We start from the raw sequence: 25,697 nt of genomic DNA on the forward strand, positions 1-25,697 counted from the left end.
TAGCCAGATTCTTAATTAATTGCTTTATTAGTTACAACATTATTTTATTCACATTCATGACTCTATACTGGTTTTCCACATCTGCTGACAAACAATTCCCAGATCTAATGGGCCTACATGAAGCACATTTATTACCCCAGTACATTTTTTCTTGACTTTAGTCATTTTGAACCTGCCACACATGTATCCCTTCCAGAGATGGGCAGTAACGAGTTACTGTAATCTGATTACTTTTTTCAAGTAACGAGTAAAGTAAGGGATTACTACTGCAAAAACGGTAATTAGATTACCGTTACTTTCCCGTAGGAACGCTGCGTTACTGCATTACTAAAACCCTGATTTTCTTGCAAGTGTAAAACTTCTTTTTACAGTGAAAAAAACCACCTAAACTTCCAAGCAAGCACCGGGAGTGCGCTACCACGTAATGGGAAACTCATGGATTCTTCCACTGACCGCTGCGGCTCACCTGCACCGGGGCAAACCTCTGCCTACGCCACTCCTGCTTTACAGGTGAAAATAGAGCAACAGGACCGCTAGTCTTTGATGTTATTTATTTTCTGCTGTGTTTTACTTGCATCTATTTGAAAGACTGAGTGTAAACACAAAAAAATAAAAAATTAATTATGCGCTGGAATGTGCAGAAAATAGGTTTAAATGTTAAACAAATTTCTTCCAGTCAGAGAATGTTGCATATAATTTAATTTTTGCTTGATGCATAAAGTTAAAAGATTAAAACTAATAAAACAAGTTTTAAAAAAAGACTTTTCCATTTGATTACCTTTTGTATGATGGATTATGCAGAAAAAGTGGGCTGAAAGATCTATTGCTTTATTACCTATTCAGGTTGTAAATCGTGTTGTTAAAAAGTAACTAAGTAATTAATTACTTTTGAAAATAAGTAATCAGTAAAGTAACGGGAATACTTTTGGGGGGGAAGTAATCAGTAATTAGTTACTGATTACTTTTTTCAAGTAACTTGACCAACACTGATCCCTTCATCTAGATTCAAGACTTTGAAGACATGCTCTCTACTTTTAAGATTACGCTTAAATCTTTCCTTTCTGATAAAGCTTATAGTTAGGGCTGGTTCAGCCTGAACATCTCGCCATTAAAGGCTCGGGCTTGTGGAGGGGCTTCCTAAATGCACCGAGCATTTCTTCCCCAGGTGTTTATACACCACTGCAGCATGTCATTAATGTTAATTTTCATGCCACAGTCGATTTTTGTCTCATCTCTCTGTGTGTGCCCTTTTTCTCTTTCCTTTCTGCCCCAGACAGTTGCAGCAGATGGCTTCCCCCTCCCTGAGCCTGGTTCTGCTCAACGTTTCTTCCCATTAGAAGTTTCTAAACTGTAAGGAGTTTTTTTTTCAATCTCAAAAATTACTTAGATAATACCCCATGAGCCAGCACTGATAGTTTGAGTTTTCCACTCAGAGATTCTACGTTAAGACATAAAGTGCCTTAAAGTGACCGTTGTTTCATAAATGAAATGCCAAATAAATATCCATAGAAAAAAAAAATAAATATTAAACAGCACCAATTGTTAATGCTCAAATCTTTATTATAAGCAAATGCAAGTCATTTTGGATTAAAAGTGAAAACTGCTCTAGGAATCAAACCATCTTTAAGGATTGTCAAAAAACAAAAATATGACTCTGTACGCGTTTCTAGAGACTTGACCTGGTAAAGAATATTATAACCTGTTATAACAATAAATCCAAACAAATCTAAAAGCTATAAAAGCTAAGACTAAATCCCTTTTATTTATACATTCATCTTGATGATTTGGTTGTAGAGATTTATTCCAAGTCTGCATTACTGTTCTTTTAATCAGAGTACAAATGCTAAGCAGCTGCAAATCTGCCAGCCAATGCAGTCTGCAAAACTATCTGTTCAAATGTTTAGAAACCATGAAAATAAATAAACAAACCAGTTTTAATCTATGTAAACACTTTATTGGGACAAATATAAAAATAAAAAATGTAATAAGACAAATTGTTACTTCATATTGAAACAACGTATCAGACACATTTTGGCTCCCCAGAGCTGGAAGAAACAAAGAAAGATTTTTTTTAGTGCTGTCATTAATTCTCCATTTCTGGAAATTTACTTTTGATAGATAATTCATCTGTGAGTTGCTATTAATAATACATAAAAAAAAGAAGCATTTATCAAAAAGAGACCTTTATGTATTAAACGTACCGATTGCCGTATCACTTGACAGCTTTTAAGCCTCGTCAATCTCGTCCTTGGCACTGGTTTCATCCTTGTATACTGAAAAAAAAAAAAAAAAAGTCAAGATAAACTAAACTAGCAAAGGACCTTTCAGTCATTTCAGTAACACCAACTAGCAGTCTACTAACCTGATTCCACACTTTCTGCCAAGGCACCATCTCTGGCCACTCCTTTCCAGTATTTGTGCATTTGTTTGTTCACATTCACTCCCTCACACTCAATTTTAACGTGATACTGAGGAACAGTGATGTCCGAGTGGTCTCCGATGCTGATTACTGTCAGTCTGAGTGGTTTATTAATCACAAGGTTGAAAAAGTCATCATAAACTGTGTCATCCCAAGACTCCTCAGACTCCTTAAATCCATTTAAGCAGCACAAAAAGGCCTGAGGAGCCTTCTCCAACAGAGTCTGAGGCAGTGATCTTATATCACCGATGTCAACTTGAGACTCATTTCCATAGTCAATGAACACAACATGCAGTGAAGTTTCAGCGTTCTCAATAACCTGGGCTCTGTACCATTGGTTGTCATCGGAATACAGAGCGAGGCATGGACTGCCTGGACCAGGAGTCTCAGGGAACAGTTTCTGCTGTGCCTCTCCTGCTTCCTGAGCAAGCTGCGACACTTTGCAGAGGTCCTCTGTGTTGGCATATTGACACCAGAAGAAATGTGGTCCCACAATACAAGATGCATATACCATCTCTGTATCGTTGGGGGAAAGTCGCAGCTCTTTGTACATGCATTTAAAAACATTTTCTTCTGCAACGCAAATTTGTTTCACATCAGGTTCAGTCTGACCACCCTGTGGGAGGTTTTCTGTTTGATGGCTTTCAGCATCAACACATTCTTCTGTAACCGGATTCCAGTATTTCTGCATTAGTGTGTTCACAGCCACTCCTTCACACTCAATTTCAACATGATACTGAGGAACACCAACCTTTGAGTGGTTTCCTATGCTGATTACTCTGAGATTAAGTGGTTTATTAATCAAAAGAGTGTAAAAGTCATCGTAAACTGAGTCATTCCAGGAGCCCTCGGACTCCTTAAATCCATTTAAGCAGCACAAAAAGGCCTGAGGAGCCTTTTCCAGCAGAGGCTGGGATAATGATCTGATGTTCCTGATGTCAATCTCGGACTCGCTTCCATAGTCAATGAACAAAACATGCAGTGTGCTGTCCGCTTTCTCAATTACTTGGGCTCTGTACCATTGGTTGTCACTGGAATATAGAGCGAGGCATGGACTCCCTGGATGGGGAGTCTCATGGAGCATCGTGTCCTTCTGTGCCTCTCCTGCTTCCTGAACAAGCTGTGACACTTCACGGAGACCTTCTGTGTTGGCATACTGGCACCAGAAGTAAAAGGGATCCCCAATGCAAGAAGCATATACAGTCTCTGCATCGATTTGGGAAAGCTGTGGCTCTTTGTACATGCAAAGATTGTCATTTCCTTTGGGAGCATCAAAATGAGTTGTGTTGTTCTCAGTTTGAATGCCTTGGGAGAAACTTTCTGCTTGATCAGTCTGGTTCTCTGAATTTTCTCCTGACAGTGATTTCCTGTTTTCCTGCACTAAGCTACTGATGAACATCTTAACACATTCAATATTCACTGCATATTGAGGAACCGCCATCTCTGAATACTTTTCCTTATTAATGACTGTCAATTTGAGCGGCTTATCAACCACAAGATTGTAGAAGTCATCATACACATCATCGTCCCAGGAGCCTTCACACTCAAAGCCATCTAGAAAGCAAAGAAATGCTTGAGGAGGAATCTCCAGCAGATGCTGGGGTATTGACCTCACATCTTTAATGCTAACTTCAGACTCATTTCCATAGTCAATAAATAGAACATCGAGAGTACTGTTAGTCTTTTGAATTACTTGAGCTCTGTACCACTGGTTGTCACTGGAAAAGAGAGCAAGGCATGGACTTCCAGGCACCAGTACCTCAGGAAAAACTGCGTCTTGAATTTGCCCAGTTTCCTGAGCAAGCTTTGATATCATGTTGAGATCTTCAGTGTTGTACTGACACCAGAAATAATGTGGTCCAACAATGCAGGAAGCGTACACGTCCTCAATCCGTTTTTGAGAAATATTTGGCCAATTGTACATGCAGATGGTCAAGTTTTTCTCAAGGCAAGAATTGGAGTGCTGTGTGTCTGAGTCACTGTGGCAAATCTGAGCAGAAGTCTCTGCCACAGTTTTGTCTTCAAGAGTGACAAGCATTATGGGTTTTGTTCCTTCATCCAAAACCGTTGCATGCTCAATCCGTGGTGAAGCGACATTAGCTGTGGATTTTGAACTCCCCTTTAAATCATCTGCAGCAGACATCCTATCGTTACCATGGACTCCATTTTGTCCTGCTGTCTCCACCAATACTGATTCTTGTGCTGAACAGCCTTTGTTCAAGCTGTTAAAGTGGTGCTGGTCAGTCTGCTGATTGACATCGGTCATTTTGTTTTGTTTAGTTTTAGCCATCCTCTCTCTGACTTTCATATTCACACTCACTGAGCCATCATACAGTTCAACAATTAGCTTTCCATTTTCCACTTTTGCCACGGAAATGGTGAAACTACGGCCAACAGCACGATCTGCAAACCACTGGTTGACCTCCTGGGGTAATTCTGCAGGGACATCAAACAGTCCGAGGGGAATAGCTTGCACTGGACATGACCTGGCCACGCTCGCTTCAGTGGGAAAGGGACAGATATCAGTTTCACTGACTACAAGAGTATCCCCATAGTCCACAAAGTGCACTTTGTGCTTTGGAGTTATTTCTACTACTTGACCTCTGTTCCACTCATTATCAGTGTACCTTGCAAAGCACAAGCTACTGAGTCCAAGAGTCTGATCTGAGCGCTGTGGCTCACTAAGGAGTTGTGCAACACTTTCCATCAATTTGTCAAACAATTTAGCATTCCTGTCCAGCTGGCAGTAGAAGTGATTGACAGTCTCTGAAGACGTTATCCACACATTTTCTTTACCACCCACCTCAATATTATATGTGGAGTAATTGTACACATCAGATGTGACTTGTGGAGGAGATTGCAGATGTGCCTCAGACTGTGCACATTTCTTATCCAGAAGCTCACGTGCACTACCAAATGCAGTCTGAATGTCTACCATATTAAGCAGCAGACCTTCTTCATCAGATTCCACTGCCTTTACAACGCATTTCAAACTACTGTCTGTCGACGCACTTAAATCCACAAACTTGTGAAACTCTGCTAAGGCATCGCTATTCCAAGTAGTGGTAACGGGATAAGTAGGACTCTTCAGACTGAATAAGCAACATGGGAAAGCCTGAGTACTTAGCCGCAAGAAAGCTGGATCAATGGGGTGCACATCTTGCAGAGGGACCTTTTGAATTTGACCATAGTCTATAAATCTCACGTCTACAACAGGTGAATTGCTATTAGCAACGATCCTTGCTCTGTACCACATGTTATCATCTGGATTACGGGCAACGCAGATGGACTGAATAAGTGGCTGAGAGCGGGCGGATGAATAGTGATTTTGCAGATCTTGCATAAGGCATCTGAGGGAGTCGTCATCTTCTGTTATTTGACACCAGAACTTCTGTAGGCTTTCAATGCAAGACACCTTTACAGTGACACTACTTCCTACAGTGAATGCACTGTCATGACAAGCACTTTGCAACTCAGAGCAGAAACTTGATGCAGTATTCCCATTGCAATCTACTGCAGGTTCAGAGCTTGCTTTCATATAAATGTCACCGTTACAAGAAGGAGATGCACACTCTTGTCCACCATTGACCGTTTTGTTTTTGGAGCTTGGCGCAGTTCCCTCCGGTATACCATCAGGAATGACATGGACTTTGTTCTGTAAATTCATGCATTGTTCATCTTCAAGTAAACTGAGAATGGATGAGTTAAGAGATTCATTCTGGACAATTAAATCCTGCTCAAGCTTAGAGAGGGGAATAAAGTCTGCCTTCTCCAGAAAAGAACTGTTGACACAGGTAGCATTAGCTGCATAGAGTGTAACATTATAGACATCTTGAGTCGCATCATAGTGGTCAAACGTCACCACCACAGTCTTGTTCAGCAGGAGTGATTTCAACAAATCTGTCTGCACTGCAGTCCACTCTCTGCCATTTTCTTTTATTCCATTTAGAGAACAACGATATGTGATAACTGGCATTCTCAGGAATTTGCCAGCCAGTGGCCTGATGTCTTCAACAGGCACCAAGTCATTTTTTCCTTCATCCACATGAAAAACTTTTACAGCACCATCACAGGTCTCAATGTTTTGCTTTAGTAATGAGCGGTACCATCTGCCATCTGTCCCTTTAGCAGCACATGGATCCCCACAGCTCTGCGGAAGTTCCTCTCCAAAACTAGAGCTCTCTTCATAGTGTTGATGGATCTGTTCAGACAATATCTTCACTGCTTTTGAAAGAATAACAAGCTGGCAAAAAACATTTTCTGGATCAATTACCTCAGTCACATAAACCGTTTCCAAAATGTCAGTAAGCAGCTCTGGGTAAAAGTATTGGTTATGTTTAGCAAATTGGCTGCTAACATTCAGGCTCTGTTCCTGTGTTACATCAAAGGCCTCAGAAGACTCATCATTGGGCAAATTTAGACATTTCAGTACAATATTTTTAAATTCCTCCACTGGGATCTTCTTTGCAACTCTAGACTTGCACATGTGCTTCGAAACAACTGGTATGTCAAGGAGAATTGTCCTATCCGGCATCAGTACATATTGAACGAGTCCCCTAAACTTCTTCCCAGGCAGAGACATCAAAAACTTTGTAGCTCTATGAGGGAAATTTTTCTCAAGGGACAAGATATTTGCAAGTATGCAACATTCGATTTCAGGAGGCAGGAGAAAGCTGTCATTTTGAGCCCATGCTAAAACTGCACTTGTGGCAATGTGGGGCTGCCCCTGATCAATTAGAAAAAGACTGTATGTTTGACTTTCAATCGATACGATCCGAGCTCTGTGCCAGGTTTCGTTGATGCAGACCAGACAGAGATCCCCTGGTTTCCCTTCTAATCCAGAAAACTTCCTGTGAGGAGTCTGAATTTCCTCTCTCATCTGCTCGTAAATGTGTTTCTTCTCATCATCCATGTTTACCCATAATTCCACAAGACCACAGTTGGGTTTCAGGTTCACCCTGGTGATGAGAACAGAGATTTCTGTTCCTGGTGCTGGAAGCCCGGGAATTGAACACATCGTGAAGCTTAGACATCAAATATATCTGCAAAATAGTAAAGACAAATGTGTTACGACTTAAGAAAAAAAACCCAAAAAACTTCAGTCCATTATTTTTTTTAAAGGCACTTAAATTGTACTAAACTGTAGTGTGGCCTAGGTTACTACCACTCTGCATTTAATGATAGCAGCCCCTCCCCGAGCCTGGTTATGGTGGAAGGTTCTTCTTCCCATTGTTGCCAAGTGCTTGTTCACAGGCGGTCATCTGATTGTTGGGGTTTTCTCTGTATTATTGTAGGATCTTAAACTTCCAATATAAATAACTGAAAAGGCGATGCTATTGTGAGTTCAACAGCATACAGATTTGAATTATATTCAGTTTTATACAAATAAGACTGAACTGACTTCACAACTGCTGCAACGCCATGTACTGTGGGATCGATATAGTTCCTTATTTTTAAAATGCAACTTTTACATTTTGATGATGGTGCATGCATTTTTGTGTTATAGTCATCTATGTCAGAACTGTTAGCAGAGAAACAAAGTAACACTTTGCATAATTTCCATGAGATAGCAATTTTTGTTATTTTCTAACCATTAACCAACCAAAACGTATATAATCTGAACTGACTTTGCAGTAATTTCTAATGTAACTGGAAAAGTTGTTAAACACACCAGATGATTATTTGGCCACATGTGCATTCAACTATTTTACTTATGCATTTATCTCATTGCTTATTCTTATAAGAAGAGGATTATTATTCAGGTCTGTATGTCTTGGGCTGCAGAGGAGTCTCAGGTTTCTTAAAAACATTCACTTGTTGGACTGTTTAACCGCTCACTTAACTGACAACAGCAGATGAACAAAAACAAATATGATGATAGAGAGAAACACATTTGTGCCATTTAAACCACTCAAAAAAAATGCAGCAGCTGTTTGAGTTCTTTTTGACCTACTGTGATCTACTAACAACTAATGTGCAATTTAATCTAACTTCAATCAGGCCACAGAATTGCAGTGAGACTGGTGGTGTTCATTTACAAAACAAACAAGCTATATGGTAAATGGCCTGTATTTATATAGAGCTTTACTTAGTCCCTAAGGACCCCAAAGTGCTTTAAACAACCAGTCATCCACCCATTCGCACACACATTCACACACTGGTGATGGCAAGCTACATTGTAGCCACAGCCACCCTGGGGCGCACTGACAGAGGTGAGGCTGCCGAACACTGGCGCCACCAGTCATACACAGGACTTAATGACCCATCTCATTATTAGCACATTAAAAACTACACATAAAGACAGCTCAGGCAGCCTGATGAGGAGAGACACAATCAGGATCAGGTGAGAAAGCAGATCATTTAAATTTCACAACACTGGCATTCGGTGCCATCTACTGTCCATCTGCAGAACATGCCAACATTTTTAAAAGATATAACTTTAAGTTTATTCAGGTGAAAGATGTCTATCCAGGTATGCTTTTCCTGCACTGGCACTGTGTTTGGGGTCATTGTCATGCTTAAAAATAAAGCTGCTGCCAATCAGACGCAGATGGTGTTGTATTGTGGATCAAAATCTGATGCTAAGAGACCACCAGCACCACTGGCTGAAATGCAGCTTTAACATGTTTTACAGATGGCTGTAGACACTCACTGTTGTACCTCTCTCTCTGGACCTCCTTTGTACAACCACTGGAACCAAAAATGTCAAACTTGGATTCCTCACTCTTTTCTTAAAGCTTAGATGTGTAACCTTCACTGTTTGTCTGCTGTTGATAGTTTTAGGCCTGAAACGTTTTTGGCCACCACAAACATCTTTTAACAAATACTGCAGACTTTGCATAGATATGCTAAGTTTTCGGGGAATAGGTCTTTGGGAATCACCTTGTTGGTGCAAAAATAAACAGTCTACTAGCCTCAAGTGCCTAAAGATACAATTCAGTATTGGTTATTTACTAAGCTGTCTATGATGTGTCACCAACACTGATTCAAAGCTTGAGTTACGGGACTATTTTTAATGCTTGAATGACTCATAGATCAAGAAAAAAAGAAAAGAAAACATGAGGTGACCAAAGAAAACGTTTGAAAAATCTTCAGAAAGTCTGAAGATAAATTGCTCAGGTCTGTTTTTTTTTTCCTGGCGTATTGCAAGCAAAATAAAATTAAGGGTAGTTTAAGACTTTTGTCACCAAAAGTGCCCGTCGCTTCACAGTTTAGTTTGCGTTCTTTTTCACATGTGTTACACGGATCTTCAACTTAATTTTTTTTTCTCACCACGTCTGCTGCAGGCAACACGTCTCATCTTGTTCCTGTCGTTAAACTGAACTGGGATCCGGTAGGAGGAGGACATGGGGGCGTGCACTCACGCCTTTTAAAGGCTTCGATGAGCCATGACACAAAATCCTCCCGGAGATCAATGTGTTTGCATTTTTGTTGTTGTTTTCTTTTCGTTTTTTTAATAAAATAAAATAAAATATAGAGTCTAACTCCACATGCAGCACCATTTAAAGCCCCGGTCCCTCCCTCCACTTCCTCTCTCACTCCCCCGGCTTTTCTATTTTCAGCCAAAACAAAAACAAAACGGGAAAAACTGTTACATTTGTTTTGAACGCGCGCGCGCGCACACACGGCCACGCACGCACACAGGTGGGTGCCGAGCAATGATGCCGAGCCAATCACGCTGCACGCTTCGTGTTCCGTGTTTAGAACCGAAATCACACCCACAACTGTCACGGCAGCGGCTCGTTTTCCACGCAGTCACACCGTACGACCAGGAAGTCGTAAAGCGACGCACACTCTTCCCGTGATCATAATATTTTTGAAGGCTTCCCACGAGATCGAGCGATGGTAGGCGACTTCTAACAAGGTGCTATATTGTTCGTGATCCACGAGAGCTGAGCTCTAGCGGAGGTCTGCAGGGGGGTTGTGAGACAAAGAGCTGGACTTTGGTGTGGACTTTTGGAAACTGTTTTCTCACTGAGCTCAGAGGCTCTTACATGTTGGTGCAGCTGGCATAGCAGATCCAGCTCATTGTGACCTATAGATGCAGCGTAGCTCGGCTTGCTGGTGCCTGTAGTTATGTAGAGTTGCATGTGGAAGCAAAACGCTTAGCTACATGTTGCACTGCTGATCATCTATTTGTATCGCCGCTGAATCTGCTAGTTTAGGTGGCGGCTTCCTGACTTCAAGTCAAAATGCATATTTCTTTATTTTTACATGCTGACTCTATGAGAAATTAGTTTTCACCACTGTGTAAGCTTCCCTATACATTTTTGGTGCCGTCTCCAAACTGCTGCATGTCTCGCTGACATATTTACACTTCTGATTGCAAATTTAAACAAGGAACTACTACTAATACTGATGGCTTATTTAGGGCTTTTGCAGGTGGACACACTTATTAATAGAAGCATTCAAATCTGCCCAGTTTAATAGATTAAGACTGAACGAGAAAAGTTGTTCTGGTTGTGCATTAGTAGAATTAAAAACTTATCAGTTTGCAAAATGAGTGAAAGTTTCATTTAAGCTGACAGTGCTGAGCTATAGGGGGAGTTAAAAATAATGGTATCTCATTTGCTTTGTCATGTTAACTCTGTGGACAGTGACTTGTTCCAAAATGAGTAAGAGAAAAGGCAAAGTGATCACTGAAGCAACAACTTTCAAGAGCCGCAAAGTCGCAGCTGCGAGTATCGAAAATACGCCAGATGATGCAAACCCAAGTCATCAGGGGATCTGTTCCAAGGCCTTCGCTCAGTTTTCTACAGTGAGTATTTCGCCCCAACATTAAAACCCACACAAAGTTTTGTCTTTGCTCCTCCCGGCTCGTTAAAGGTTAAATATCGTTTTCTGCTTGTGTTCTTAGGGTGACATTGGACTCATTGAAAGCATCACTGTGAAGAATTTCATGTGCCATCATTCTTTTGGTCCGTTCCAGTTTGGGCCAAACGTGAATTTCATAGTTGGCCACAATGGAAGTAAGAGCTTTCCCTTCACTTGATTGTACCTGGATGTTGTCATGTCTGACATGTGATTTTAATTGGGTATAGCTTTCTTTTCCCTATAGAAACACTTGCTGGCCACTTTATTAGCTACAGCATGCTAGTTTGGGGTTGGACCTTCTCTCACCTTTGGTCCATGTTGACATGATAGCACAGTTGCTGCAGGTCCATGATATGAATCTCTCATTACACCACATTCCAAAGGTGCTTTTGGATTGTACAAGCTATTTGAGTACCTCGAACTCACCGTCATGTTCAAGAAACCCAACTGAGAGGATTTGGGATTTTTGTCATCCTGTGTTATCTTGCTGGAAGCAGCTTTTTGAAGATGAGTACACTGTGGTCATACAAGGATCGGCATGGTTAGCGACAAAACTCGGGTTGCCTGAGGTGTTTAAACAATGCTCAGTTAAGCAAAGTGTGCCAAAAAAAGTAGTCCCCACAACATTACACCACCAAGAGCCTGAATTCAAATTTTGATGCTACCATCCAGCCTTGGTTTCCTGTTCTCAGCTGATCCAGTCTGGTCTTCTGCTACTGTAAGTTACAAGACTTGCTATGCTCTGCATTTAGAGATGTGTTTCTGCACACCGTGGTTGTAACAAGTGGTTATTTGAGTTATTGTTGCCTTAAGCAGTGCAGTTATTCTTCTCTGACCTCTGACATCAACGCGAGAACTGCCGCTCGCTCGATATTTCTCTAGTAAACTCTAGAGATGATTGTGTGGGGAAAGTCCCAGTAGATGAACAGCTTCTCAAATACTCACATCAACAACCACGTTACATTCATGTTGCACTTAAATCACCTTTCTTCCCCACTCTGATGCTTGGTTTGAAATTCAGCAGATCATCTCGACCATCTCTGCATTGCGTTAATGATGAACAGTCGTACTTAAATCGAGAGTTTGTTTTTAAAATGATATAACAGACTTCTAATATATCAGGAAGGAATGGCATCTTTAGACTTCAGGCCTAAATCCAGAACAAAACCTTGTCACCCTTTGTGGATTAACAATACAGAGTGAATGAACAACACCCAATTTTGTTATCTACAGAAGAACATTTGATCCATCCCTCTCCAGCTTTGTTATTTTGTCACTTAACGCCACACAAACTCCCCTGTAAAACATTTTAAACATTTAGATTTCTTTCACTGGAAAAAATACTTTGCAGGATTCACAAGATTATCATTTATTGCTCACTTGGCTGAATCATTTTAGGTGAAGTATCAGCTTATGTAAGGAACTGTTTAATGCTGAGCTCACTGAAAATTTGTTTATTCAAAGATGGCTCCCTGATTTCTTTTTTTTTTCTTTTTTTTCAGTTGATGCATCATTTACAATCATTTGCATAGTTTTCTAGCACTGCCGAGCACCGCATGTCTGTAAGATGCTTTACATGCACCGATTTAATTTGTTGTCTTGTAACTGCTTTATCCCTCAGGTGGAAAAAGCGCTATCCTGACCGCTTTGATTGTAGGCCTCGGGGGAAAGGCCACTGTGACGAACAGAGGAATGTCACTGAAAGACTTTGTGAAGACCAATGAAAAGTAAGTAATAGATCCTAATATCGTCCCTCAGTAATAAATTGTGTGTCTTTATTTTAGTGTTAAAAATGCTTCAGATTTCTTTACTAGCACGTCGCTAAAACAATGTTAAAAATACACTCTGGTTTCTAGTACTGCAGATATAACAGTAAAGCTGAGAAACAGAGGGCCAGATGCTTACAAAAAGGATGTTTACGGCGACAGTATCACCATTGAACATCGGCTCTCGAGTGATGGATGCCGGACCTGCAGGCTGAAAAGCAAATCAGGTGACTTTCCACAGATGCTGTGACTGGAAAACTTTCTGTGAGTCGGTCCAAGTCTTGTGAAACCTTCTGGAAATCTTAGATTAACCAGACACAGTTGGGAGTGGAGACCAAACACTTCAGCCACACTGTCACCTCCTAATGCTGTATACATTCTTTACTCTCAGTCTGGAATTTTCTCTATAAACTTGTATATATTTTATTTGCATGGCACTGCTTTCAGCCGCTGGTTTTCCTATGTTGTAAATGTCATTTTATAAATAAAAGGAACTTAAAGTGCATGTGCCAGTATGCATGTTCACTCTTGTACCTGACCATTTTCAGAAGAATGTTCTTCTGTATGTTAAGCCACTAACATTATTATAACACTATTATTACATTCTCACACAAAATCACAGAATTTATTCACATTTCTTCTGTTGAATCTACCCAAAAATTTACCAAAGTAACCAAGTTTAACAGGCATAAATTAGTATTTATGCACCAACAAGATTCACAAAGAGCTTTTAGCTAAAAACCTGTCACAGTGAAGTGAGTGTAGACAGTGAGTGTCTACAGCCTGGAAAACACACTGGAGGCTCCGTCGTGTTTTGGGCTAGATATCGGCCAGTGGTGTAGGAGATCTTGTCCAAATTTAAGGAATTATGAACACAGTACAGTACCATCTTATTATTTTCCAATGAGTGGCATGTAAGTTATAACCTCTTTTAAAGGGCAACAGAGGTTCAAACCACTTTACTTGCATTTTATCTCTTTTAGGACATCTCGTCTCAAACAAAAAGGAGGAATTAACGGGCATTTTGGACCACTTTAACATCCAGGTACTTGCTACTTTTTAAATTTTTTTCCTGTAGATGCCCCGAGGTTGTACTGCTTCCTGCACAATCATACACATTAAAGGACTTAACAGGATATTTGCTTGTGTATTCCAGCTGGATAACCCAGTATCCATTCTCAGCCAAGAAATGAGCAAGCAGTTCCTGCATTCAAAAAGTGAAACAGACAAGTATAAGGTAGCGTAACGCCACGTTCGCTAAAAGCGTTAAGATTTAAAGGTTACACCTGCAATGAAGCTCACTTTGATAAGTGCTTTCTTTTCTGCTTTTTTTCGTTTGTAGTTCTTCATGAAAGCAACTCTGCTCGAGCAGATGAAGAGAGATTACATCCACATTAAACACACTAAAATGGTCACGCGGGAGCAGGTTGAGAGGCAAGAGGAGGTACGGCATTCCTCACACAAACCGCTGAACGTTGATGTTGCACATCAAGCGAGATTATAAAGCAAATACACGTTGGAGAAATGTTATTTACATTGTTTATTTTTGGTTAAACACTGACAGTTTTAAAAGCATCTTCTTCTTTGGGGTTTCTCTTGGTTTTCTGCCTTTTATTTGGGAACCCTAATTGTATCCAGTTGCAGCTTATATGTTTATCTATGAGTAGTGTTTGATTTTTACATAAATCAAACATATTTTAAAATGCTTTTGTGTCCAGTGTCTCAAGGACCTGAAGCAAGAGTTCCTGCAGAAGAAGGAACGATATGAAAATGTTGCATCCTTCAGTGACATGAAGGTTGTTTTAGAGAATCTGAAGAAGGCGATGGTATGGTGTTTGGTAAGACTTGATCTTGAGGCTTGAACGCAACATTTGCTGGTTGGATAGAGCTTGCAATTTTTAATAAATGTGTTTTGTTTTTTTTATCTCTTTCAGGTGAGTGAGAAGGAGCAGCTCTTAAAGCAGTTGAAGGAAGACATTGAAAAGGAAGAAAATAATTACAAACCCAAGGATAACCTTCAGCTCTGTCAGGTGAGTCACAAGTTTTTCTTTTCTGTTAAATATACAACCCTATTTATAAATGTCAGACCACTTCAGACCTTCATCTCTGCATAAACTCAAAGTCCTTCCTTCACATAATGCATGGTTGTGTTTACAGTAGATATCCTGAGGTTGTGGGGTGGAGTGGCTCTATCCTGCTGGTAATTATTTTCAGGCATTGTCTTTAAAAACCTGTTTCTGTCTCTCTCATCTTCAGACGAAGATCATACAGCTAGAGAAGAAGCTTCAATGCATCAAAAGCAAAATTGACACTCTGAGAGAAGAGCAAGAGTCTCTATCAGAGGACAATGTTAAGTTGAAAGAACAAGTGAAGATCATTAGCAAAGCACACAAGGACCAGGAGGTAGTCGCTGACAAACGGCGCTGTGTTAATCTGCACATTTACTTATTTACTGTATGCATAGAGAAATATTTGACGTCATGTTAATGTCACAATCTTTTCCAATAGGTCGTTTATTTTCGAGCTCTAAACAAGCTGAAACAGTCGGAACAAGAGCAAAACCTTCTCCAGGAGAAGCTTAACAAGGCAAAAGCAAGGTAGGGGAGTAAGAGTTCATGTTAATACAGCTGATGTATTTGTTTTCAATATTTTTTTTTTTACTCTGTTTCAGTAAGAGTCTGAACAGTGAGGGAGACTCGGAATACACGAAACGGCAGAAGAGTTTAAGTAATCTGAAAGAGCAGCTTGCAGAGCTCGAGAATAAGTGCACGCACCTGAATCAAGACATCAAGAACAAACATCAGGCGCTTCTCAAAGGGAAGGAAGAACTGGACAAGCTGAGGTATAACAAAGTAAATCAGCTCTGGTGTAAACATATTGTCAGGGAAGTGAAAGTTTATGATCTTGCTCTCTTTGTATTTACCAGACTGGAGGAAAGGAACGTACAGGCTTCATATGAGTCCAAACTAAAGAGGAAGAATCAGCTGCTCGCCAGTCGATCGAACAAACTAAAGCGCTTTGGAGACCAGGTGCCTGACATGATGAGTGCAATTAGCGAGGCTTATGCCACGGGACGCTTCCTCAAGAGACCTGTTGGTCCAATAGGTAACACTCATTTTTAGGTTTTTGGTTTTTTTTTGGATAAAAATATTTTCAGACTTGTTTTTTTTTACTTTTCAGTTCAATACGATCTGCTTGTTAACGTTCTTGATGAGAAGATTGATAAAACTCTAATGTTTGCATACTAAATTAAAAACAAGCGCCAATAACCAGTTTGACTAGAACAGAGACTGAAAACTGGAAACAGGAAGAAGTGAGTCATCTGTCAGCTATCACATCTAAAGCTCTCTGATCAAGAAAACATGCCCTGTTAGCGTCATTGCCTCACAGCAACGAGGTCCTGCATTCCTTAGACAACTTGTAGCGAGGTAGAGCCATTCACTAGTAGTCATAATACAGTGCAGGGGTCGTTTTTCTGTGCTTGAAAGCATGACTGAAGAAAAGTCATGGATAGTTTGCTCGATTATCTCTGTATGGCAAGTCACAAGCACACAACAGTGGCAGTACAGATAACAAGTTGGAAACTCTGACTTCAGACTTTAAATGGAGCACATCACAAAGACAGGGAGTTGCCCCACATGGTTTAAGAAGCATCTTATTTTCCTTGACATCAAATGTGAAACGAGTCCTGCTTCTCTCTTCTTCACAAGTGTTGACATTTTGTTGCTTTTTCATGAGAAACTGAGAGCGCGAGAACTTGTATGTTTCCCCTGGGCAGATCAAATCTGACCTAACTGCACAAGGAGATTACTTCTGATTGGATCACTCCCCAACTTGTCCCACCTTTCTGAACAACTTAGTTTGTTCTGATTGATCCGTCCATTTTCATCTCATTTTATTGGCGGACAAAAGCGTCAATACATTTCATCATAGTTTTTCACTATCGTGCATTGGTTTTTGTCATGTTTTCATCTTGACGCTAACTAAGCTAACGAGTTTCTAGCTGCAGCTGCGTATTTACTGTACAGACATACGTCTAATGTTCTTTTCTTTCACGCAAAAAAGCAAACGCTGTACCTTTTTTTTAAATTTTTTTTTTTTTATAAACATCTTTAACATTTAAATAATTCAAAGCTTTCTACTTTTGATATATTGAAGCTGACAGTCTGTGTTTATTCCCAGGGGCATGTATCAGTTTAAAGGATCCATCGTTAGCTGTGGCTGTGGAGTGCTGTCTGCGGAGCTTCGTGAAGGCGTTCTGTTGCGACAACTACAAAGACGAGGCGGTCCTCCAGGAGCTGATGACTCGCTTTTATCCAAAGGGCAACAGGCCACAGATTATCGTCAGCCCCTTCTCTGATAAACCGTACAACATTCATGGAAGGTCGGCATTATGTGAGATTTTCTTTTCTTTTTCTTATTACGTTTTTCTGAAACTTTTGGTTTTTTTTAAGCATGTTTTGTTTTCACTCTGTGCTGTTTCACAGGAAAGCATATCATCCGGAGTACCCATCGGTAATGGACATAATCACAGCAACAAGCCCAGTGATTATCAACTGTCTGATTGATATGCGAGGGATAGAATCAATCCTTATAATCAAAGTAAGTGTCTTACTAAGACCTGCTTATGCCTGGATATTGCCTAGAGTGGTGCTTTAGGATTGATGTTGCATTTTGTTGTTGTTGTTTGATCTCAGGAAAAAGATAAAGCGAGGAGGGTCATGCAGCACTGCCGTCCACCTAAAAACTGCCGTGAAGCCTTCACTGTTGAGGGGGATCAGGTGTATCCAAACCGTTATTACACGTCTGATTTCAGCATGGCAAGATATCTCGGTGGGGACATTGAGACTGAAATAAGGTAACCACTGGAAACTATTCAAGGTTTGAGTGACTGTCTTTCACATTTACACCCAGTTGAATGCTCAAACTGGATCTTTATGTCACATGGAAATGACAGCAGTATAAATTGTGCCTGAGTACAGTCCCCCCCCCCCAAAAAAAAAAAAACCAAACAAACAAAAACAAACCCAATTTCATGTGACTTCATAGATGTGGTATGTTATGTTTGTGGTATCCTGTCTGTTCCAGTATGCTGGACTCAGACCTGGAGAATTACCAGGCTCAGCTGTCCAGGTTTCAGCTCCAAGTAAACTCTGTCACCGAAGACATTGTGAATATGGAGAGCAATCTTAACAACACCATCCTGACCATGAAGACAACACTGGTCAGTAAAAAGATACACCTGAAGCTGTTTGGGTTTCCTTTCATTTTCTGCATTTGCAGTCTGTCTCCTCTTTTTGTGGTTTCTGGCTTCCAATTAAAGCAGAAAGCTAAAGAGCTGACAAGTGAATTCAGTGTTTGGGCTGAATATGTTGATTACTGATTTTCTGGAGTCAAATGTGAACCAAAGCATATTTTTAAAGGGGTTATATGCTAAAAAAAAAAGTAGTTTCTTAGTGTTCCAGCCTCAGTAGCTTTGACACAGTAACATCTGCTGTAATATTTACACCTCTGATGAAATCTCACAAGTGTTAGCTTTATTTTGATGCCAGGATTGTTTACACAGAGTTTGTAATTGCTGAGAAATACAATATTCAGTTTGGGCATGTCATTTTCGAGCAAGAAGCTCAGAAAGCCCCTGGAGGCATGAACAGGTAAAAAGATTGTGGCTATTTACTCCCCTCACTAAAAATCAAGTTAGCATCCCTTTCAGTTTTACAGTGATTTACTAATGTACCTTGCTAACCAAGATAGTTGCTCAGTGTTAGCATTGAGCGTGTTTAGTATAAAAAAAACAAAACCTCAAGATGGTGACAACAGAAAAACCAGTCTTGCAAACAGTAATCCATAAGTTACTATGTATCCATCTTTTATGTAAAGTCTATGTTCCAGTTGCTGTTTAATGCTGGCAAATCAGTGCTGAAAGATGTGATTAATGTGATTTTTAATTAACATTAGATAACATTTATTTTCTCTTCGTTGCAGGCTTCTGTGAATCATGTCAAAGCAGCAATAACTGATCTCGTGACTGCTAGTGAGGAGCAAATTAATGACATCAGCTCACTGGTGATACTTCAGTTTTTATTTTTATCTGTTGCGTAATAAACTAAATGCTGCCATGAATTATGCAGGTTAAGTGTTTCTGAATGTTTTAAACTGTGCAGGAAGAAGTTGCCCAAGAGAATCAGCAGAAAATCGAGGCAGAGAAGCAAAGTGTTCAAGAAGCAAAGGCAGAACTCGACAAGCAGCGAAAAATGGCCGAAGACTCAGATTCCAAGTACTCATCTGTCAGAGACCGGATTGATCAGCTTCTAGAGGAAATAGAGCCCCTTAAGGTGCAGTAGAGGTTTTACAGTTTCAGGTCTACAACTTGTTGTTTTGTGCAGGTTTCCAAACCTTTGTGCTCTTGATCTACAGGATGAACAGCTGAAACTGGAGACGGAGTGTGCCAAGCATGAACGAAACCTGAAAATCTTAGAAAACAAAGTGAAGGCTCATGACGACAACATTGAAGGCATGAAAAATGAACTTGCCCAAAGAGAAGAGGAGCTACAGGTAGGAAGTTGTTTTTTTTTTTCAGCATGATACGGTGTAGTTAAGCTGTAGTTTAGCTATTCACGCCAGCCGGTATTCGGTGAATTCAATCAAAGAAAGTAAGCAGAAGTCTCGTGATGTTACGACAGGAATACGTGGCAAAGGCTATAGAGATCAGTCCGGAACGGCAGCACGTGGTCGGCAACACCAAGAGCATCGACACAGAAATCACTCGACTGAATAAGAAGATCAAAGTGTATGAAAGCGACCACGGCGAGCAGCAGCAGGTGGTCAGGTGAGAAACTGAAGGCTTTCAGCAACAGAGGCAGAAATTATTTTAACAGTTAAAACTCAAATATTTATTGAGCTAATTCATCAATCATGTTAGTGCATGTGTAAACTGTATGTATAAAACTGGTGGAATGTAGGTAATCTAATCAGGTACTGTACCTGTGTACAGACTTAAGGTACTTATAATATATATTAATCCCAGTTTCCCCCTAGACCTAAACTGGCACCCCACTCAGCCAAGGATTTTCACCTGAGCTGACTTGTTTTATTAGCTAACCTAAATAGACTCTTAGGCATGGTTAAAGTAGACCAGAACCATCCAGAACGATGGTCCAGGAACTTTAATTGAGCCAGCATATCCTCTCAGCACCACCTTTTTTCCTTCTCATCGGTGTGATGCCTTCATGCTGCAGATGTCAATAAAGTTGTTGTTACTGCAATTGAGTATTTAGCTGCCTGCTCTGTCTGTGCTTACTTGTATTTGTTCAGGATATAAACAGAGTAGCATTTATCGCTGTTGACATTCAAATGTTTCAAACAGCACGAGAAATAAAGACGCTGCGTCTCCCAGGGAGAAAAGAAACATTCACGTGTGAAAATTTTACTGAATAGAAATGAGAGATGATGAAAGATGTAAGGAAGACGCAAGATTAATTACGTTTAATACATCATTTCAGGTTAGTTTGCAGCAGTGTGGTGAAGTTTACAGTAAAGCAGCAATGTTGGAGCAGTGCACAGCAGCCTGTGTTGTTCATGGTCAATGTCCGGTTACATCCAGAGTAGCAGACATCAAATTTAAGCTGCTCTGTTATCTTGTTGAATTCAGATAAATCCAAAAAGAGCAGCAATGGCACATGTTAGCTGATCACAGCCGTATGCAAAGAAAACAAATCTATTGGAGCTCAAAGTACAAGTTTTTATCTTATTTTTAAGCGTTTTTTCTTCGCAGTGCTACACCTGACAAATCCACTTTAACCCCTTTTTACACATAAAACAACAGCTGAAAACAACCCAGACGTATGAAACAGGCAACTGTTATGATTTGCTATTGTTTTCCTTGCCCTTATGCTTCTGCTAATCAAAGATGACTATCATAGATTGCTACATATGAGTCAGGTTGTTGAAGTAAACAATAGACTCCTCGGTCGCCTGCATGCGCTCTCGACCTCCGGTGTTAAAGACCGTAGGCGCACCACCACAGACGCATCGACGTCTGTGACACACATGGTGCAAAAATAACTCTGCATTAATCGGGTGCAACGTTACATTGAATAATTATTGTTATCTAATAATTGTTGTCACCACACTTAAAGGTGGTGTCTTACTTTAGATCGAACAGTGTTTTTGTATTCACTATCTTGCCTTTATTTACATATTTATAGAGGGTGCAGTGTTAGAAGCACTTCTGAATGTGTCATGGGTGTTAATTGTTTTATTGACACCTATGACAAGTGGAACGCTATTGGCATCGAAAACCTAGACCTGGTGGAACTTAGCTGTTGTACTGGATAAAGGAATATATTGGTTTTTTGTAATCAAAATCAACCTTATCATATAGATAATATTTTAGAAAGCTCTGTCTCAACCGGCTGCAACAGTTAAATCCTTCTCAGACACTTATGCATCAGTAAAAATATTAATTTAATTATGTATAGTAGTATTACCCTTATAGGACTCATTAGCAAAGTTGATGTGCAGAGCTGTAGCAACTATAGAGATATAAACTTCAAGTAGGAGTAACGGATGGATTCAAGGTGGGGGTTGACAGATGAGACCGGGCAGAAGTCTCTGCGGACTATGATGATAGCAGATGACACTGTGATCTATAGAGTAAGGAGCAGGAGGAAGAGATCCTGGAAAAGTGGAGGTGTGCTCTGGAGAGAAGAGGAATGGAAGTAAGGAAGCAAGACAGAATACATGTGTGTGTGTGAATGAAATGGAGATGACGCTGGGAGTAAAGGTAGTGAAGGTGGATCTGTTTAAATACCTCGAGATCATCCAAAGCAATGTTTAGTGCACAAACAAGGTAAAGAGGAAAGTGCAGACACAGTGGAGTGGGTGGAGATGAGTGTCAGGGGTGATTTGTGACAGAAGGATGGCAGCAATGGTGAAAGGGAGTGTTTACAGGAGGCCTGCGATCTAGTTTGGAGGGGGTTGCACTATTCAAATGACGGGCGGCAGAGCTGAAAGATGTTAAGATCTTTAATGGGAGCGATCAGGAAAGTTGGAGAGGCAAAGCTGACATGTTTTGGACATTTAAAATTGAAGTGTTTAAAGGTAGAATTTACTCACACAGCAAACACGACTCATACAGATTTAAAAGCTAACTTAGTTTGCTGTAGACCAACTGTATTTTTTCAAAAACTTATTTACTTAAAGGCTTCTTCAAAGACATCTTCCATCTTTATTCTAACCTATCATTTTCCCTGGATTTCATCTCCCAAGAAATAAAAAAGGTGCTCCTGCTCACTAAGTTTCAGCTCATCTCCTTCGGACTGTCTCTTCCCCTGTACGGATTAATCAGATCTGCCTGCTGGCCATCACTAAATCATCTCCTGCCCTCATTTTACATGTGCACACTGAAAGCTGAATTGAGAAGAATTTAGGCTATGCCAATTTCTTCCCTCTGACCTCATTAGGGAGTACGCCGAGGCCCTCGCTCTCTACAGAGAGAAAACCAACCAAGTAAGAGATTTGCGGAGGTTCATCGATCGTCTGGATAACATCATGTCAGACAGGCAGAACAGATACAAAATAATGCGTAGGTAAGTAACGATCTTGCACGGTAGAAAAATATAATATAAGGATTCATTGACGTGGGAAAAATTGTACTTTTGGCTAAAACTTTTCTTCTTCTCTTTTTCCTGAAGGTCCCTGTCTGTCAGATGTAAGTTATACTTCAATAACTTCCTAATAAAGATGAACTGCTGTGGATCTATGATTTTTGACCACAACAACGAGACGCTCTCTATCATGGTACGTGCTTATCTCTCTAGTTTGCCAGAAAAGTTTGTTACATTACAGCAAACCAGGAGCACAGTTAATATAAGTAACACTCAAGTTTGTTGGCACTGAAGGTAAAGCCTCCAGGCAGGGAGGAGGATGGTGTGAGTGACATGAGGTCGCTGTCCGGTGGTGAGCGCTCCTTCTCCACTGTTTGTTTCATGCTCTCACTGTGGGAGATCACCGAGTCACCCTTCAGATGCCTCGACGAGTTTGACGTCTACATGGTGAGTGCACAGAAAACACATTAGTCGCACGTAACCAGTAGAAAATGCTTACGGGATTTGGCTTTTACTCACTTGAGTTAACAGTTCCCTTTCTTTTGCTGCGGCAGGATATGCACAATCGAAGAATCTGTCTGGATCTGCTTCTGGAGTTGTCAGAGCGGCAGCATCTTCGACAATTTATCTTCATTACACCTCTGAACACCAGGTAATGTATTTGTGTGATGTTAGCCTTAATATCCTTTGACGTTTTCTCTGTGGAGGCTGATGTGCGCAAGCAGACCAATTGTAGATTTTTGTTGTTGTTATTGTTCCTGAAATCATTTTATGTCAGTTTGTCAGGTAAGTATTTTTGATTTCACTGTTTTTCAAGATCCTATATTCTTCTTTTTAAACCTCCCGCTATCCATCTTTACCTTTTAATCTCTAAAAATGACCTGTGCTGTGTGAAAAATGATTGACAACTGATCAAAAGGTTCGTATTTTTCAGCAATCTACCCAAGTCGGACCTCATCAAAATCCACCAGCTGCGGGCTCCAGAAAGACACCGGGGTCAAACAGAAGATGAAGATGTTTAAACTGAGCTTCAGTGACATCAGTGGATGAATGTTAATGGGCATTACTGTATACAGTTAGAAAAAAACATTTATGAACCCTTTTGAATTACCAGGATGTCTTCATTTAATTGCTCTAAATGTGGTGTGAGCTTCACCTAAGTCCCCAGTGGTATGCTGGCTAGAGTAAACAGGCTATCTCAAGAGCTGTTTACTTTAGCCGGAAAGAGTACGTGTGCTTTTGAATTTATTTTGTGACTTGTAGATCCTCCTCGGGTAGCAACAACTCCCATCAGACACTTCCTGTAGCTGGTCTTGAAACTTGTAGAGTGATGAGGCATTTTGGACCCCTGCTTCCTACAAAATAGTTTCAGTGCATTAACATTTATGGATAAGGCGCAACATCTCACTTGGATTAAGACAGAGACTCTGCCTTTATCATTACAAAACCCAGTTTTCTTTATCAGCTGTTCTGTTGTTGGCTTGCTTAGAAGTGCTTGATACGGCGCCAGGCTCTGAGGTATCAAAGCAACATCAGTCCATGGTTTTAAAATTAGATCAATAGCAACATATGATATATTACACCGTGCCATTATTCATTTAAGAAAAATGCAGCGCCCGCAGGTCGGCCGCTACATTTCAACCGCAAGACCTACGTGCGCCTGCTCGCCTAATAGCTGAAGCAGCACCCTTCAGGTCTGGACTTTGACTGAGTCATTGCAACACCTTGATATTTTTTTTCTTTTTCAGCCATCTGGTGTAGATTTGCTGCTGTGCTTGGGATCATTGTCCTATTTTATGGCCCAGTTTAGGCCAAGCTGTCGGACAGATGCCCTCACATTTGACTCTAGAATACTTTGGAATACAGAGGAGTTTGTGGTCGACGCTGTGGCTGCAAAGCAAGCCCAGGTTATCACCCCTCCGCCGCCATGTTTGACATTGTGCTGATATACTGTGTTTGCTTTACACTAAACGTGGCGCAATGCATTATGGGCAGACATCTCCGTTTTCGTCTTTCAAAGGCATTTCGTCAGATCCATCTTTTTGAACCCAAGCCGTACTGCCATGTTGTTTATAGAGAGAAAGGCTTTCTCCTGGCAACAATTTGAAACAAACCATACTTGTTCAGGCTTTTTCTAATTGTGCTGTCATGAACTTTAACTTTTAACACGCTAACTGAAGCCCGTAGAGTCTGAGATGTAGCTCCTTTTTACACTTGCTCTGAGCAACGCTCAACGCTCTGGCTCCGGGGTGAATTAAGCACCTTCATCAACCGTTGTTGCGATTTGGCACTACATAAATAAAATTGAATTGAATTTGCTGGGAAGTCCACTACTAGCAAGACTAAGCACTGTGTAAAATGTTTTCCACATTAATCTTTGTCGTTACAGCACGGTGTCCTTCAAGTTGTTTGGAAATGGCCTCGTAACCTTTTCCAGATGACCAGCAACAACCGCTTTTCTAAGACAGCTGCTGATATCTGTGCTCGTTGGCATTGTTTTAACTGCTCCAGACCTCCAAACGAATAAAACGTCTGCTTTTATAGAAGTGCTCACAATTGCTGATGATCATTTAGTCAAGTGCATTTGATTAGCAGCACCTGGCTCGTACCCACCCCCTGAATTCCATTGGAAACATTAAGGGTGTACTTAGATTGCGTTTTGGTTTAATTATTAATGGCAAAGTGTAATATGTCATGTTTTGTAGGTCAGATTAGGTTGTATTTACCTGATTTTAAAGACTTGCTAAAGCCACAACTACTTTGTGTCCTGATAATAAAACCTTAAAACTGACAGACAAACATCCAGGTGATCGTTTGCAAGCTTGAAATGTACCACAGTATGTTTGTGTGGAGTGTTTTTTGTTTCTTTTGTTGCACTGATCTCCATGAAGGCTCACACAAACCAATCTTTCTTGAGATTCTTCTTTCTTTTCTTTCATTTCTATGAACAATCTGTAATTTTTACAGCTGTGTCCAAGCAGCTGTTGTTGTTGCTCATGTGAAGGCTCGTTTTTAGCCTACGAGCGCTTTGAGCGATTGCTCAGTGTGTTCACTAAAGGCTGTTTTTATAATTAGTTTTGTGTTTCTCTA

The 25,697-nt window shown here is 40.5% G+C and overlaps 2 protein-coding genes across 5 annotated transcripts; one reads left to right on the plus strand and one right to left on the minus strand.

Annotated features, from left to right (window-relative positions):
- The first annotated feature begins 1,292 nt into the window (after nucleotides 1-1,292).
- On the plus strand, nucleotides 1,293-24,349 carry smc6 (structural maintenance of chromosomes 6). Of its 4 annotated transcripts, none has more exons than XM_026151889.1 (27): nucleotides 1,293-1,350; nucleotides 11,017-11,177; nucleotides 11,277-11,388; nucleotides 12,855-12,960; nucleotides 13,090-13,226; nucleotides 13,983-14,044; nucleotides 14,156-14,236; nucleotides 14,342-14,443; nucleotides 14,718-14,837; nucleotides 14,934-15,029; nucleotides 15,256-15,402; nucleotides 15,508-15,596; nucleotides 15,671-15,841; nucleotides 15,926-16,104; nucleotides 17,182-17,383; nucleotides 17,487-17,601; nucleotides 17,697-17,857; nucleotides 18,088-18,223; nucleotides 18,985-19,065; nucleotides 19,164-19,334; nucleotides 19,417-19,554; nucleotides 19,683-19,828; nucleotides 22,464-22,589; nucleotides 22,695-22,800; nucleotides 22,902-23,054; nucleotides 23,162-23,259; nucleotides 23,542-24,349. In XM_026151889.1, the coding sequence occupies exons 2-27, from the start codon at nucleotides 11,031-11,033 to the stop codon at nucleotides 23,627-23,629; spliced, it is 3,270 nt and encodes a 1,089-aa protein (XP_026007674.1). In that variant the 5' UTR covers nucleotides 1,293-1,350; nucleotides 11,017-11,030; the 3' UTR covers nucleotides 23,630-24,349. The 4 variants fall into 4 exon arrangements, with proteins under 4 accessions (XP_026007674.1, XP_026007675.1, XP_026007673.1 ...); XM_026151890.1 differs by lacking the exon at nucleotides 1,293-1,350 and adding an exon at nucleotides 9,986-10,283; XM_026151888.1 differs by lacking the exon at nucleotides 1,293-1,350 and adding an exon at nucleotides 9,986-10,264.
- tdrd6b (tudor domain containing 6b) lies at nucleotides 1,933-9,869 on the minus strand. The gene is made up of 4 exons (XM_026151887.1): nucleotides 9,692-9,869; nucleotides 2,363-7,461; nucleotides 2,202-2,273; nucleotides 1,933-2,045 (listed from the first exon to the last, which is right to left on the minus strand). The coding sequence occupies exons 2-3, from the start codon at nucleotides 7,434-7,436 to the stop codon at nucleotides 2,227-2,229; spliced, it is 5,121 nt and encodes a 1,706-aa protein (XP_026007672.1). The 5' UTR covers nucleotides 7,437-7,461; nucleotides 9,692-9,869; the 3' UTR covers nucleotides 1,933-2,045; nucleotides 2,202-2,226.
- Nucleotides 24,350-25,697: the final 1,348 nt, after the last annotated feature.

This window comes from Astatotilapia calliptera, chromosome 19 (genome assembly GCF_900246225.1).
Source record: "Astatotilapia calliptera chromosome 19, fAstCal1.2, whole genome shotgun sequence".
Lineage (NCBI taxonomy): Eukaryota > Metazoa > Chordata > Actinopteri > Cichliformes > Cichlidae > Astatotilapia > Astatotilapia calliptera.

Coding starts and splice junctions, on each gene's coding strand:
- smc6 (XM_026151889.1), top strand. CDS start 11,031: ATGAGTAAGAGAAAAGGCAAAGTGATCACTGAAGCAACAACTTTCAAG. Junction 14,444..14,717: donor AGGTTGAGAGGCAAGAGGAG/GTACGGCATTCC, acceptor TTTTGTGTCCAG/TGTCTCAAGGACCTGAAGCA. Junction 17,858..18,087: donor GACATTGAGACTGAAATAAG/GTAACCACTGGA, acceptor TGTCTGTTCCAG/TATGCTGGACTCAGACCTGG.
- tdrd6b (XM_026151887.1), bottom strand. CDS start 7,436: ATGTGTTCAATTCCCGGGCTTCCAGCACCAGGAACAGAAATCTCTGTT. Junction 2,274..2,362: donor GGCAGAAAGTGTGGAATCAG/GTTAGTAGACTG, acceptor TTTTTTTTTCAG/TATACAAGGATGAAACCAGT.